Here is a 15,233-nt window from a genome sequence, read left to right on the forward strand (position 1 = left end):
GTGTCAGACAACAGATGGATTCTGACTTTACTGTTAAATGCAGGGAACTAATAATGAAAGATTTCATCTCCAGCAGCATAAATGCCCTTAGGCAAAAATGGGTCTGATCCAACTTAGTTCAATGTAATAAATGATTTAATGAAAATAAAGTCAGCTTCTGACATCTGCTTTTTGTAAGAAAAGAGGGGATTCCAAATTCTGAGCCTGAGTAGGCTACCTAGTATATTTCTAACTTCATTTTAAACAGCATCCAGCCATTCTTCCGAAGAACTTCAATTCACACAAGGGTTGGGTACTTTCAGCATATCTGTAATGACAGTGATTTGTGCCATAACAGGCCACACCACTAATTGGCTAAGGGACCGGTAGTACACTAAGCTGTACCCTGGGAGACCAAAGAGGGTTTTTTTTTTTGATAGAAGACCTAATCACATTCTGATCTAAATCTTAGTTAAATGTACCTGCATTGCAGTTTTAGTCCTGTTGAATGATTAAACTCACCAATCTATATTTTATACTTCTTAAAAATTTGCCTCTCTAATATACTAATACAGTTTACATGCAGGATGTTGGAATTAAAGTGAATTATCTTCAATGACATTACGTCTGTACAGATTGCTTTCTGCTATTGGGATCTCATTTGATATATAATCAAGAAATTACATGGAAAGTATGACTTTAAAAATAACAAAAAAATTTAACATAATAAGATATTTACACCTTATATAAAAAGTTATTTATGGGATCCTTTTGTGCTTTTTGAAAATAGAGCACTATTTTATTCACATTTATTCTTTTGGCTGTGCTGTTGATACTTGGAAGGTATTAAATATTCACATGTATCAAAAGAAATAAAATGGAGGTAATCATGACTTTAAAAACAAAATACATTTTTATAAAAGAGACTTATATGTTCTCACCTGAGGCTGCTGTGGCATTTGTTGGGGTTGAAGCAGCTGCTTGAATCCGAGCATGAGGAGGAATAAGAATGGTAGCTAGAGGTGGATTACTGGACAGTTCTAGAGAAATAGTAAGAAGACATAGGTTAGAGCTCACTTTTAACTTTGTATGTGAAACAACTTTATTGGTAACAATATGCGATACTACAGTAAAACACTAGTTTAACAGAAAAAAAAAAAGATGTGATAAACCTATGCCTGAAACTAAATGAGCTACAGAGAAACCAAGACACTATCTGCTAAAATTAGAATATGCCTGAGAACTCAAGATATCTGGGAGAAGCACTGGCCAAAAGTTTGAGATTAAGCATATCAATAAGATCTATTTCCATCTTTTAATAACTTAAATATACTAGATTTTCCCAAACTACTCTGATAATATTTGACTAAGGAATTGAGGGTGATGGTGCCAGAGAAAAAAAGAGTATGACTATAGTTCATGAAATAAAACAGCATAGATCAATTTTAAACGCAATCTTATACCTAGCAAAGAAAGAGAATCCCAATTGCCACGGCTGGGATGAAAATGGAATAAAAATGAATACAGGATGTAGTATTCTCAGTAACTTAAAAGTCAGATTTACCATCGCAATTAAGATAAAAATCTGCTAAAATAGAAAGGCTTCTTTAAAATCCATCTATCCATTGAAAAATATTGAACATGAAACAGTGTGTTAGGTCCCAGGATACACAGAGAGAAAACGTTAACTGTCTATGTCTGATCAACAGAAATAGAAAATGGAAAGACAACTAGACAAACAAATTGGCACGAAAGGCATTCAACATATTCAGGATACAGGCACTTTTAAATTAAAAGATTTCTATGACCAAATGCCCAACATTTGAAAATAAGAACATATGACCAGGGATTTTAATATAAGACTTTTGGACAAAGTTTCTTTTAAGATAAACTTTAAAATAAACTCATTATCAGGGTTTGTGGTCACTTTACTCATGGTCCATGCTGCCCATTTGTTTACCCTCTTTTACTAGATCATCTATCTTTCTGTGTATATGTATGCCTACTTGAGGGGTCACGATTTTAGGTCTTACTAGAGGCCCGGTGCACAAAATTTGTGCACGGGAGGGGAAGGTGTCTCTTAGCCTGGCCTGCACAATTTCTAACCTGGGACCCCTCGGGGGATGTCCGACTGCCAGTAGTCAGATATCCCTCTTGCAATCTGGGACTGCTGGCTCCTAACCACTTGCCTGCCTGCTGGCCTGATCCCCCTAAGTTCTCTACCCGGCTGGCCTGATCCCCCTAACTGCTCTACCCTGCCAGCCTGATCCCCCTAACTGCTCTCCCCTGCCAGCCTGATCCCCCTAACTGCTCTCCCCTGCCAGCTTGATCACCCCTAACTGCCTCTGCCTTGGCCCTGCCACCATGGCTTTGTCTGGAAGGATGTCTGGTCTAATTAGCATATTACCCTTAAGCTAGAGGCCTGGTGCACGGGTGGGGGGTTGGCTGGTCTGCCCTGAAGTGGGTCCCGGATCAGGGTGGGGGCCCCCTTGAGGAGCCTGGGCAAGGGGCCTGGGGCGGTTTGCAGGCCAGCCACATCCCCATCGGGGTGGGGGTCCCCACTGGGGCGGTGCCAGCCTGGGTGAGGGGCTGGGGCAGTTTGCAGGCCGACCATGCCCCATCAGGGTGGGGGTCCCTGCTGGGGGGCATGGCTGGCCTGGGAGAGGGGCTGAGGGCCATGTGCAGGCTGGCCACACCCCCATCAAGGTGGGGGTCCCTGCTGGGGAATGGGCAGCCTGGGCGAGGGGCCTGGGGTGGTTTGCAAGCCAGCCAAGCCCCTGGCTTTGTCCAGAAGGTCTCCGGAAGGTCTCCCAGTCTAATTAGCATATTACTCTTTTTTTTTAAAAAAAATATTTTATTGATTTTTTACAGAGAGGAAGGGAGAGGGATGGAGAGTTAGAAACATCAATGAGAGAGAAACATCGATCAGCTGCCTCCTGCACAATCCCTACTGGGGATGTGCCCGCAACCAAGGTACATGCCCTTGACCGGAATCGAACCTGGGACCCTTGAGTTAGCAGGTTGACGCTCTATCCACTGAGCCAAACCAGTTAGGGCAGCATATTACTCTTTTATTAGTATAGACTAGAGGCCTGATGCACGAAATTCGTGCACTTGGGGTGGGGGTTGTCCCTCAGCCTGGCCTGCGCCCTCTCGCCGGACGGCTTAGGCCCGCTCCCCAGGGGCGGGCCTAAGCCATCAGTTGGACATCCTTAGTGCTGTCACGAAGGCGGGAGAGGCTCCTGCCACAGCTGCTGCACTCACCAGTCATGAGCCCGGCTTCTGGCTGAGCGGTGCTTCCCCTGTGTCATAGCAACCAGTCGTTCCGCCATTCAGCTGATTTGCATATTAGTCTTTTATTATATAGGATTTGGGGTAAGGGCACGCGCATGCGTGCACACACGCAGAGAGAGAGAGAGAGAGAGAGAGAGAGAGGAGGTAGGTAGGTAAGTATGTGTGTGAAGGGCTTGAAAAAAGTAATCCCCTTTTTCCCTAGGTAGTAGTCATTTGGTCTTTGGTAGGAAAAGTGTGGTAGCTAATGAAGGGAAAGAAGGGGAAAAGTGAAGAAAATAAAGAAAATAGGAGTCAAAAAGCGAGAAGCTGCCCTGGCTGGTGTGGCTCAGTTGGTTGGAATATTGTCCTCACATAGTAAAAGGTGGCGGTTTAGATTCTGGTCTGGATACCTACCCAGGTTGTGAATTTAATCCTGGTCTGGCTGGGTACAGGAGGCAACCAATCGATGTCTGTCTGTCTGTCTCTCTCTCCCTCCATCCCTTCCTCTCTCTAAAATCAATTAAAAAAGAAAGATTTTTTTTTTTTTAAAAAGGAGAAGTTATGAAATCCTGGAGACTTTGCCACATCCAAAAACACAGAGGAGAGTATAAGTAACATCTACAAAATAATGAAAAAAGACTTGGTTTTTAACCTAATAAGTACCCTTTTTTGGGGGGGAGGGGAGGAATGAGGAACATTTCTGTAAACTTTTTTGAGTCAAACATTTTAAAAGTCAAGAATTCTAAACTGGACAATCACGTATAGTTCTATCTCCCTCCAAACTCTATCTCATTGTCCTCTTCCTTAAGTACAGGCATTCCTTAAGGCCCATCACTTTCCATCTATTAGCTCTTTTCTACTTCAGTCAGCTTGTTAACTGTCACAGCTATGTCTGTGTGAATGAAGAAGCCTCCTTGTACTCTCTACTCTACAATTTTGTCCTTTTTGCGGGTGCTTCTATGGGGATTTCACAACTAGTCCAGTTTGTTTGTATTTGTTTTTTGCACGCAATTACTACCTACTAACCATCTGTCTATCTATGGCCATTAGTAAGAAAATTGAGACAATAAGTGTGGACTCAAACTGCAGTAAAAGAATGCAAAAAGGATGACATTTTGGAGGACAGAAATAGCAGAGCAACTGAACTATTCAAGATCAGGAGAGTGCATATGCTCTTAAATATAGAGAATAAAGAGTGTAGAAGAGACTGAAAATAAAAAAGCTAGTATTTATTTACTAAATATGTGTGCTAGGCTTGAGAGTAGGAAGATAATTAAGAATAAGGAGGGCCATAATATTGAGTGGAACTAGCTTTGGACAAGAGGCAGAATTCTTGGGAAGAGTAAAAGATAGACTGTTACTTCAGAGACATGATTCAAAACAACATGTCAACAAGTTCCAGACATTTGTAGAAAAGTTAATTTATGATAAGGATTTCTTCAACCAATTGCAGAGGCCATGAAACTATTCATCAAAAAGCCACTTAGTAGTTTATCAGGAAATATTAAGAATGTTTTGGTGGTGTATCAGTCATTACGCGCTCCATAACCAAACATTTAATGCATGCACAATTTAAAGAAAAGTAAAATGATTTTCAAATAGATATCAATAAACCAACCAACACAGATATCAATCAACTAAAAGGTTAAGCAAATTTATTTAACTAAATTTTGCTGCAAAATTTTTCATTAAAATTTCCATGAAAAGACAAACTGGATAAACTCAACCACACCTAATCATCTGACAAAACCTGAAGTTTCCCTTAATCTGAAATGTCTATTCTTCCAAATATAGAATTCCCAAAATTAATGATAAAAAAAACAGGTAAGAAACTTTCTTATTTGTTTGGTGTGGTGGTGGTGGTGGTGGGGGGGCATATATGTTTGTTCAAACTGTGTAGTTTGAAAACTGAAGATAAATTTGAGAGCCACAATCAATGTGTTAACTAGAGAAAAGAGATAAAGTAACTCCTTTGTTAACTAGACCTGCTCTTACAGTGATGTAATAAAAAATACCAGTCACAAGGTAGAAGGGACTCTTCTTCCTTTGTTAGGTTTGAGGGAGCTCGACCCTGCAGATCTCCAGAAAGGAAACATTAAGAGTCAGACTTTCTTTGTGTGTATCAGTCCTCTTTTATATATGAAAACTGGCAATGATGATCTACATAGTTAAGCTGTTATTTCTCTCCAGTCATAAAGGTTTAAATGATTTTAACAATGGTGTGCTCATTTCATTTGTGTACTTTTTTGAGCAGTAATTCAAATGCTAGGATGATGCACCTTGATCTCACACGTTACTGAACTTTTTTTTTTTAGTTAAACAAGAAACCTCCTCAAAACTGCTTTTCGCCTCCCCTAACAATTTCAAAGTCCCTACGAAATCCTCGATCAACTTACAAATGCTGACTATATCCCATACTCATTCAGAAAAGTAAATACTAATTAGAAGATCAGACAAATAGGTAACAAATATTACAAGGCTTACTCTTTTTTAAAATTTAAATTCTTTTTTGTTTAAAGTATTACGTAAGTCTCCTTTTTCCCCCCATTGACCTCTCCCCAGCCGTCCTCACACCCCTAGTCTGTGTCCATTGGTTTTGCTCATATGCATGCATACAAGTCACAAGGCTTAGTCTTACTCCTGCTGCTTGGTGATACTGGCGATGTTTTACATGACGACAAAATGATATCTGTAAAATCCATAACTACTTTGCCTCAGAACTGCCCAAGAGGGAGCATCACAACTTACATTAGTCACCCCAAAATGCATGAATGTGTTTAGTGCACTACATTTACAGTGGTGATATATTTTAGAAATTATATGTGGCAATGTTAGTATTTTAAAAATTCTGGTGATTACAAGAATAAGCTTTATAAATTAAAATTCTTATACTCAGCATTCCATTTCTGATGAAGTTGAATAAACATAGCATTACTATGAGATGAGTTCTCTATCCAACTAGTAATTTTTGAGCATTTAAAAATAAAACTGCTAATATTTTGAATTTTGGGGAAATCAGTCTGTGTTTTTCTGTATCCATTTATACCATGACTTTACACATCTCACCCTGGCATGGCCTATGTTGTTAGCTTTATCTCTTATTTTCATTGTCTTTCTGTGGAGTCAATTCATTTTTATAATCAGAATTTTGGAGCTAGATGGGTCCCTGAATATCCTTTACTCCTACTAATATATTTTTTTAAGTGCGGAAACTCCAAACTAATGCCTTGGCCAAGGTCCACAACTAGTTAGAGACTGGAAACTAACGCTAGGTCTGACTCACTTCTTTTCATATGGAATACTTGTTGGGGAAGGTCATCAAGAAGATATGGCCACATGTTGGACCTTCAACCTGGACACAATTGGAGGCTCCTCCCCTGCCCTCCCCTTGTGCATTGGAATGTGCACTATGTTTGCTTTCCCTGGTCCTAGAAGCTGCTCCAAAGATACAGACTTAAGATAGAAATGTGGTGTTGAGATTATCTGGACTAAGCATGTGACTGACCCCAGTTATGGTCCCCTAAGTATGTGACTAAACCTAGTTAGGGCCTCTATAAAACCTTTTAAGATTTGGCAGATGGGTGCTGAGATCTACTTGTCTTGTCACCCAACACAAGTTTGGTAAGTTGCCTTGCTTATTTAACCTGCCACCTACCAATTTGAAGGCCACCCATGAATTTTCTCAAGCTCTTCCTGTAGTGCATTTCCACCGATTTAGCACTTCAGTACCTAGAAGAGTACAGCTTGCTTATCTAGAAAATGTGCTCTTCTGGACTGCTTATAAACTATTAAAGAATAATTCTGACATCAACTTAAGTATGAACAGCTCTACCGCTCACTTATTTACAGAATAATCCATTTATTTATAGAGATTTTCTCAAGTTCATTGTCTTATAAAAAAAACCTTTTTATAGCCATCTTCACTCAGAAGAACACAACAGAAAACAGGGATAGCCACAGGAAAGGTTTACAGTTTAACTTTTAAAAAATGGAGGGGCACTGCAAATTAGAGCAGTTTATGAGTTTCACTTTATGATCTGATTCATATCCTACATATAAGTTAAGTTCCTATCTTGCCCTGGCTGGTGTGGCTCAGTTGGTTGGAGCATCGTACCATGCACCGAAGATTGCGGGTTTGATTACCAGTTGGGGGCACGTATGTTTTTCTCTCACATCGATATTTCTCTCTCTCCCTTCCTTACTCTAAAATAAATGAATGTCCTCATGTGAGGATTAAAAGAATTCCTATCTTACGTCAATTTATCCTTGCCATTGTAAATTATAATAAAATACGCTAAAACGCGAAAAGTTCTATATTAAAGCTTATAATAATTTGAGAATAATATTGGAAGGCACCTCATCACTTCAGTTGGTTGAGATATTGTGCCTACTATGTGGCTCAGGATAAGGCTGGCTAGAAGAAATGCCTAAGACATAGAAAGGCAGGTAAGCAGATGAACTGATCATATTTATGTGAATCACTATTTTATAACAGGAAAACTGATTTAAAATTCACTGCTACAAAGATCACAGAATCTGCTAATTATCATAAATAATGAGTTGCATAAGTTTTGTAAATAAGTAGTCTACTGCTTTCAAATGAAAAAAGTATAACCTTTTGATGAGCTGGGCTTCTAGAACACCCGCTTTAGTTGCCAATCCCCAATTTGTTCTCAATCCTGTTTGCATCACTTTCTATTCTGTGACACATTCCTACACTGTTAAAAATTGTTCTCTGAACCTTTACTCTTTCTTAGTGTCCTTTTTTTACTTACTTTCTGGATCCCCCATTCTGTTTCACCATCTGCTTTCCTCACATCCAGATACCCTTGCCCTTGTACTCCAAGACATCTACATCTGCATGAGTTTGCTTGTTGCTCTCTGTCTGCCCCAAATTTCCTACTTTTACTCTCATTTAAGCACTTTTCCATTCTTCTGGCCTAGCCGGTAATCCACTCTTCCTCCTTATCTCTCCATAAAGCTGCTATTCTTTCAGATAACCCAGCTAAGTTGTAGAGCAGTAAACTCTTCAAATTAAACCATACTAATATAAATAATTGATAATTTTTTTAAAAAAATATATTTTATTGATTTTTTTAGAGAGGGAGAGAGAGTCAGAAACATCAATGGGAGAGAAACATCGATCAGCTGCCTCCTGCACACCTCCTATTGGGGATGTGCCCGCAACTAAGGTACATGCCCTTGACCGGAATTGAAACTGGGAACTTCTAGTCTGCAGGCCGACGCTCTATCCACTGAGCCAAACCAGTTAGGGCAATAATTGATAATTTTTACTCACCCCTGGCCACCCTTGTCCTGGCCTAAGCCCACCAGGCTTGTTAAAATAATTTGTTGGTAAAATTTCGTACCAATTTGGGTAGAAAATTGGGATCGGGGATGTTTGTGGTGAGGTTAATTGGAGACACACCTTTAAACATACAAAACAATCTATTTCCCAATATATTCCAGCCTTGGAACAGGCAAGGAATTGGTGAACAAAAAAGAAATATTTTGGTGAATAAAAAGAAATATTGATCCCTGTTGGGATTTCCTGATTCCATCTACTTTCTAAGGCTTGATTCAGTTATGTCTACTTTGAAATCAAATGACTGGAGGAAAGGGGGTGTGCCAAAGGTATGATCTGGTTTCCAATGTCTGGATGCAGATAATACTGTCAATCCAGGGTCCTAGAACACTGAAGCCCAGGGCTGGAAAATGAAAGGTCTGACAGTCTCATGAGTTGTGGAACCAGGATGTCAAAGTTTTCTGTCTCTTATCTGTCATCTTTCTTCTTCCAGGAATACTTCTTTTGATTACTCATGACACAGTAACAAACAGCTACTTGCAGTTAGCATTGTTCTAAAGCTTTAATACAATATTGTATTTTTCTCAAGTTTTTACTCTTTTTAAAAAAAATATATATTTTTTGTTGATTTTAGAGAGGAAGGAAGAGGAAGAGAAACATCAATGATGACAGAGAATCATTGATCGGCTGCCCCTGTACACCCCGCACTGGGAATCAAGCCAGCAACCTGGGCATGTACCTGTGACTGGAATTGAACCCAGGACCCTTCAGTCCGTAGGCCGACTATCTACTGAGCCAAACCGGTTAGGGCTCAAGTGTTTACTCTTCACAGTTCTGTTCACTGGCAAGGTTTACCTTACTAAAAGAAGCTAGACACAAAAAGTAACATATTACATGACTCCACTTATATGAAAGTGACTAATAAATCAAATGTAATTATAGTAGTCCCCCTTATCCGCAGGGGATACGTTCTATGACCCCCAGTGGATGCCTAAAATTGAGAATAGTATCGAACCTTATATATGTTTTTTTTCCCTATACATACATATATACCTATGATAAGATTTAATTTATAAATTAGGCACAGTAAGAGATTAACAACAATAAAATAGAACAATTATTAAAACATACTGTAATAAAAGTTATGTGAATGTGCATGTGCTAGCTCTCTCTCAAAATAGCTTATTGGACTGTACTTATCCTTCTTGTGAAGATATAAGATGATACAATGTGATGGGAGGAAGTGAGGAGAATCACCTTGCTCTACAAGAGGCCAAGAGTGTCCAACCTAACCTTCTGCCAACTTGAAGTAATATTATTTACATTATTGACATTATCCAGCTTTCTCCTGATCCAGAGATCAATGTTTTGAAAACAACTTATTCTACTGTTAAACAATTGAATACTTCATTGAATCTTAATAGCTTTATTCAATCTCTATTTGTGCCGGGTGCTGAAGTATTTATAGTAAGCCCAAATGTGTACTGCTCTAATTTTTTGCAACTATTTTCAATTTTGCAATCTGGAGAAAAAATATGTCTACTCCTTTCTTTAGAATACAGTCTTTGAGGTATTTTTAGACAGCTTTTGGGAGTCCCTTAAGTCTTCATTTTTCCGGGCTCTATATTCAATTCTGCCACTCATTAATACCCTTCTTAAAATTGCATAGCCAGAACCAAAAACAACATTTCAAATGATTTCTAATCAGACCTAAACAGTCTAAATTAATAGTCCCAAGATATGTGAATATTTTTCTTTTATAAATGTAGTTTAAGACTACATCAGCATTGTTAGTAGTTATATAATACTGACAGCTTAAGATTACAGAAAACAGAATCATTCAAGTCTATTTTACCAGCAACTCAGGTCTTCCAAATTTACAGCTTAAGCAATGCATTTGTCCACATTCAATTTAAATATGGGCTAAAAATACACCTTAGAATAAAGAAAATGTATCTATTTCATCAGAGAAAGCTCCCTGTCTCTATTTTTAGCTTGACTAAGCAGCAGACTAGTCAATCAATCAATCATTTATTTATTGCTTATTTTATCTATGGGAAATTGTACTCTTCTAATGTTCAATTCTGAAGAAAGTCACATCTTTAGAGGAAGCGTGGTTGATTAAATGAATCACGTAAGGTCTTAATCAGAGAGAAAAGAAGAGAGAACATAGACGTGGTGAAGAAATAGTGTTTATCCCTGAATCTTTTAGAAACCAGCAATGCAAAAACTCAAGTTTTCCTTTGAACGTTTGTTTTCTCAGCAGCAGCAGTGGTGCCAAGCTATAGAGAGGATGGAAATTTCTCTATATCACTTATATCAGTTTTAAGAAAGAGTATAGCACTCTAGTTCTCCCCATTTTTAAGATATCTCAATTTAAAAAACACAGCCACCAATTTGTTTCTAGGTTTATAAAACTTGATATAAACCCTTGGGAAGCAAGAAATGCTACATGTTCTAAGTTTCAGATACAAACCTGAAGATCATATTAGTGAAATCTCTATAACTTGTCATATGCCAAGATTTATTATAATCGGCTAAAAATCAGAGAAGCTAAGCCCATTTGAAAAAATTTATCTAACATACAAGTAGTGGTTTAATAAGTGGTTAGAAAGGCTCTTTCCCACCTGCATAAGTACTTAGAATGTTCATTTTTGTCCTACAGATTTTAATCATGAGTGTCACTTCACATCCATGCATAGTTTTCCCAGAAATGGTGAAAGAGCTAAATGTTTGAAATTACCTTGAGTGGTGAAGTTGAAGAGTGCAGGGGTGTCTCGTCCATTTGGTAGTTTGACATTTGGGTCCCGTAATTCATCAAAAAATGAATGTGCACAAGCTTCCAGTGGTGTCAATCGGGCAGTTGGTGTATACTCCAACAGACGGCTACACAGTGCAATTGCCTCTGGTGGAGTTCGGGGTCGGAAGACCTGCAGTACAAAAAAGGGAAAGAACAATTAATGTTTTTTAAGAATCTTAGCAATTTATCCCGAGTACTGAGAATTCTTACACATACAAAAACATGGTTGCATTTGTGAAAGTAACCTTCTAGAATGAAAAGAGTTAACTTCATATAATTCACCACACTGTGGTGAACTGCTAATTAAAGACTATATGAGAAAAGCTCAGAGAAAAAACTAGGAGAAGTGGAAAAAAAATCTATATATGCTAATCATAAAGCAGAACAATCTAACATGCACACAAAATATGACAGGCACAAGAGAAAGGATGAGTTCTGGAGGCAAAAACATGAAGAATATAAAAAATTTTTTAAAGAATATAAAATTTTTTAAAAGTTTTGACTGCAGTGGCAGTAGATAAAAGTTTGCCTCTTTTATGTGATTTGTAGTAGAACAACTATTGATAATGGAGAGAGCACTTTTCAAATCTGGCGATCAATATCTTTTAAAAAAGAAAAGCTATTTACTCTAAGTCTATAAATGTCAATGATTTTATCTTGTTAATAAATAGAACCTATCATTATTTGAAGAAATTCCTGAATATCCAGAATTCGACAAAATTTCCAAAACCTGTTTTCTCAAGTAGCTGTTTCTCATGAACATGGACAGATTACCCTTATTTGTATGAATACTCTAAGGTTTTTTTAATCATGAAGAGAGAAATGTAGTTTTCATCAAGAGCCATTAACTCACAGAAAAAGTCAATTGAAGCAAAATGAAAATAAATTAATTTGCTTAAAGGAATAGAAAGCTTTCTACTTACCTATGTCTTAAAATCCCTAATCAATACATAAAACTATGAAAATATACTTCATTTTAAATTATGGACAGTTAAAGAATACAAACAGAAGGGGAAAATAAAACTTAAAAAAAAAAAGGAAACACTGGCCCTGGCCAGGTAGCTCAGTTGGTGGTTAGAGCTTCGTCCTAATGCACCAAGGTTGAAAGTTCAATCCCCAGTCAGGACACATACAAGAAAGAACCAATGAATTCCATCAATAAGTGGAACAGACTGTTCCTCTCTAAATCAATAAATTTTAAAAGTCTGCTAAAAAAAATATGAAACATGTATCTCTTGACAGGAAGAACATAGACTCAAACAGAAGGTGTGGTAGTAGCAGTGGTGGAATTAACAGACATAAAAAGAAGCAGAAGTTGACCTAACCGGTTTAGCTCAGTGGATAGAGCATCGGCCTGCAGACTCAAGGGTCCCAGAGATTCCCGTCAAGAGCATGTACCTTGGTTGCGGGCACATTCCCAATAGGGGGTGTGCAGGAGGCAGCTGATTGATGTTTCTCTCTCATCGATGTTTCTAACTCTCTATCCCTCTCCCTTCTTCTCTGTAATAAAATATATTAAAAAAAGAAAAGAAGCAGAAGTGCCCTGGCCAATGTTGCTCAGTGGTTGGAGCATCAGTCCTCGCACCAGCGGGCCAGCGGGTCACGAGTTTAATTCCTGGTCAAGGGCATCGTAACTGGGTTGCAGGCTCAATCATCAGCCCCAGTCGGGATGTGTGCAGGAGGCAACCAATTGATGTGTTTCTGTCACATCAATGTCTCTCTCTCTCCTCCCTCTCTCTCTAAAAAACAAAAGAAACAAGTATTCTTAGATGAAGATTAAAAAAAAAATGCAGAAATGTATAAAGGGAGGGAAACAGACCCACAAATGAGCAAAGGATATGCAGATTGTGACATGGCATGGAGGAGCCTGGGAGGCTAAGATTTCCTAATGAGAATGGTTCATGTAACTCTGGGCATTCACTTAGACTAAAGGTAGGAGAACTAATTACTATTACAGGGCTCATTAGATTTCAAGAGACCGAAAAAAAAAAAAAAGAGTACTTTGTACTTTACAGAGTAAACCTTTTTTTTTTCTCATTTTACAAAAAGTTTATTATTGATAAATATATTTTCCATGGAAACTGAGAAACCGATTTAAGCAGGATCTCATGGATTTATTTTAGAATATTGAAGGCCTTGTTAATTTATTTATTTGGCTGTGTTAGAAAACCCTCTGTAAGGTAAAAAAACAACCTGCTTCATCTTTTATTCTTTTGAGTGACCTGACTTGCCTCAGTCAAGAAAACCCAAAGTTACTGTATTATTTGAAACGTTTAGATTTTCTACTGTTCTTGGTCATTTTTCCCTCACGTGCTCCCAGCCAGGACCATACTCAAACTAACATGTAAAAGAAAATAGTCAGTAGGAAATTTTTTAATAAAAATATTAAGCACTACTGACATATTTTATCCTAGTACAGTTTATACTTATTTGACAGCATATGGATTTATTTTGCTAGCTAGTATAATAAAAAATGCTTCTGCACCAATATGGGAGGCAGATAAGTAGAATTAAAAGTAGAAATAAGTATCTCCTGCTAACATTCAAATGCCAGGTAGCTGGACAGTGAGTGTATTTTAAAAAATTTCCTGTTTTGTTAATGAAGATTTTGTAAAGCTATTAATAAATCACTATTGTAACCGTTTCTCCGATTATTAAAAAAGAGCCATCCACATCTTTCCGGTAACTTACAGGCTATACAGGACCATCTATGTTAGCACTAAGACACATATTAGCCTACTTTGCCAGGGAATCCTAACTCATGGAATCAGATTTTAAAAAAATAAAGGCATTAATTCCAAGAACCTACATTAAAATCAAGACTTAACCTGCCTTTTAAAAAACTATCCATTATTACTTAAAGCCCTTTGAAAGATTCCTGATGAGAAAACCTTTGGTTCATTACCTTATAAAGGTTAAGTAGACATTTATGTGAGGTCAAAAACCAGTGTCTCCTAAAGTTCACATTTTTAACTGTAATATAGGGTGTGGTAGCAAGCAACTTCCAAAAATTGCAGTCTAAACTAGAAAACAACTCTTCTGAATTATCTTTGTGTCTAAAGGAAAGGACACCAGTAACTACTGAAATTTGACTTTTAATAAAGAAGTTTCTGCTTCATTCTTCACTTATTTCAATTGCTTAACATTCAGAACCTTTGGTTCCATGGACCTTCGTCAATATTTATTCTTGTAAAAACAATTTTCAAACCCCCTAATTCCTAAACTTTAGTCTAGATGTCAATAAATCACTCAGAAGACTGACAATCTATACCATAAGCAAAACCTGTATCATACAGTGAATGAAAACAGAAATCAGAGCTACCTACATTGTTTTTACTGTTACATTCCAAGAATGAATAATTGTTTAGCCTTTCAAAAAGTTTTCCCCCTAGTTTTATAAACCTGCCCTGAAATTTTGGGAAAAAAAAATTAAGTACATACCCGCACTCCTGAGTTGAAATGTCCTGTTCCTGATGAATCCTAAAGATGATAATGCAGTGAAATAATCCAAACAGGGGAAGTCAATCCAAAAGAGAATAGTCCAGCAAGGAAAAATATATCCAATGTTATAAGAAATCCATGGTGTGGGGGGGACATAGAAAATGTTTATACAGTTATAAACTTTAAACATCAGTCTCCACAGTAGCAAGTCCAAGTTTTAAAAATTATTTCACCACAGTGTATGCAAAAAAATTTTTTTGATTGCGCAATGGTGAGGCACAGTAAAGAAACATTTTAATTTATATTATGTTCCAATGCCAGTGCATTTATTAAAAAAATACAAAACCAAAAAAAGTTAAAATCAAAATGAAATCTAGAAGTAACGTTCCCAAAGTAAAGTGTTTGGTCTTCTATGACCTGGATTCATCATCCATT

At 37.6% G+C, this 15,233-nt stretch overlaps 1 protein-coding gene across 8 annotated transcripts in view; it reads right to left on the minus strand.

Moving 5' to 3' along the window:
* The window catches only part of GSK3B (glycogen synthase kinase 3 beta), a 175,504-nt gene that overhangs the window by 22,314 nt on the left and 137,957 nt on the right, over window positions 1–15,233 (minus strand). For 5 of the 8 annotated variants that reach the window (XM_036348928.1, XM_036348932.1, XM_036348930.1 and 2 more), the window contains 3 exons: window positions 14,799–14,837; window positions 11,301–11,487; window positions 921–1,019 (listed from right to left, as the gene is read on the minus strand). In XM_036348928.1, coding sequence (XP_036204821.1) covers window positions 921–1,019; window positions 11,301–11,487; window positions 14,799–14,837 — 325 coding nt within the window. Of the gene's footprint in view, window positions 1–257; window positions 308–920; window positions 1,020–11,300; window positions 11,488–14,798; window positions 14,838–15,233 lie in introns of those variants that run through there. The other 3 variants (XM_036348927.1, XM_036348931.1, XM_036348926.1) reach the window with 2 other exon arrangements.

Source organism: Myotis myotis, unplaced genomic scaffold (genome assembly GCF_014108235.1).
Source record: "Myotis myotis isolate mMyoMyo1 unplaced genomic scaffold, mMyoMyo1.p scaffold_m19_p_2, whole genome shotgun sequence".
Classification (NCBI taxonomy): domain Eukaryota; kingdom Metazoa; phylum Chordata; class Mammalia; order Chiroptera; family Vespertilionidae; genus Myotis; species Myotis myotis.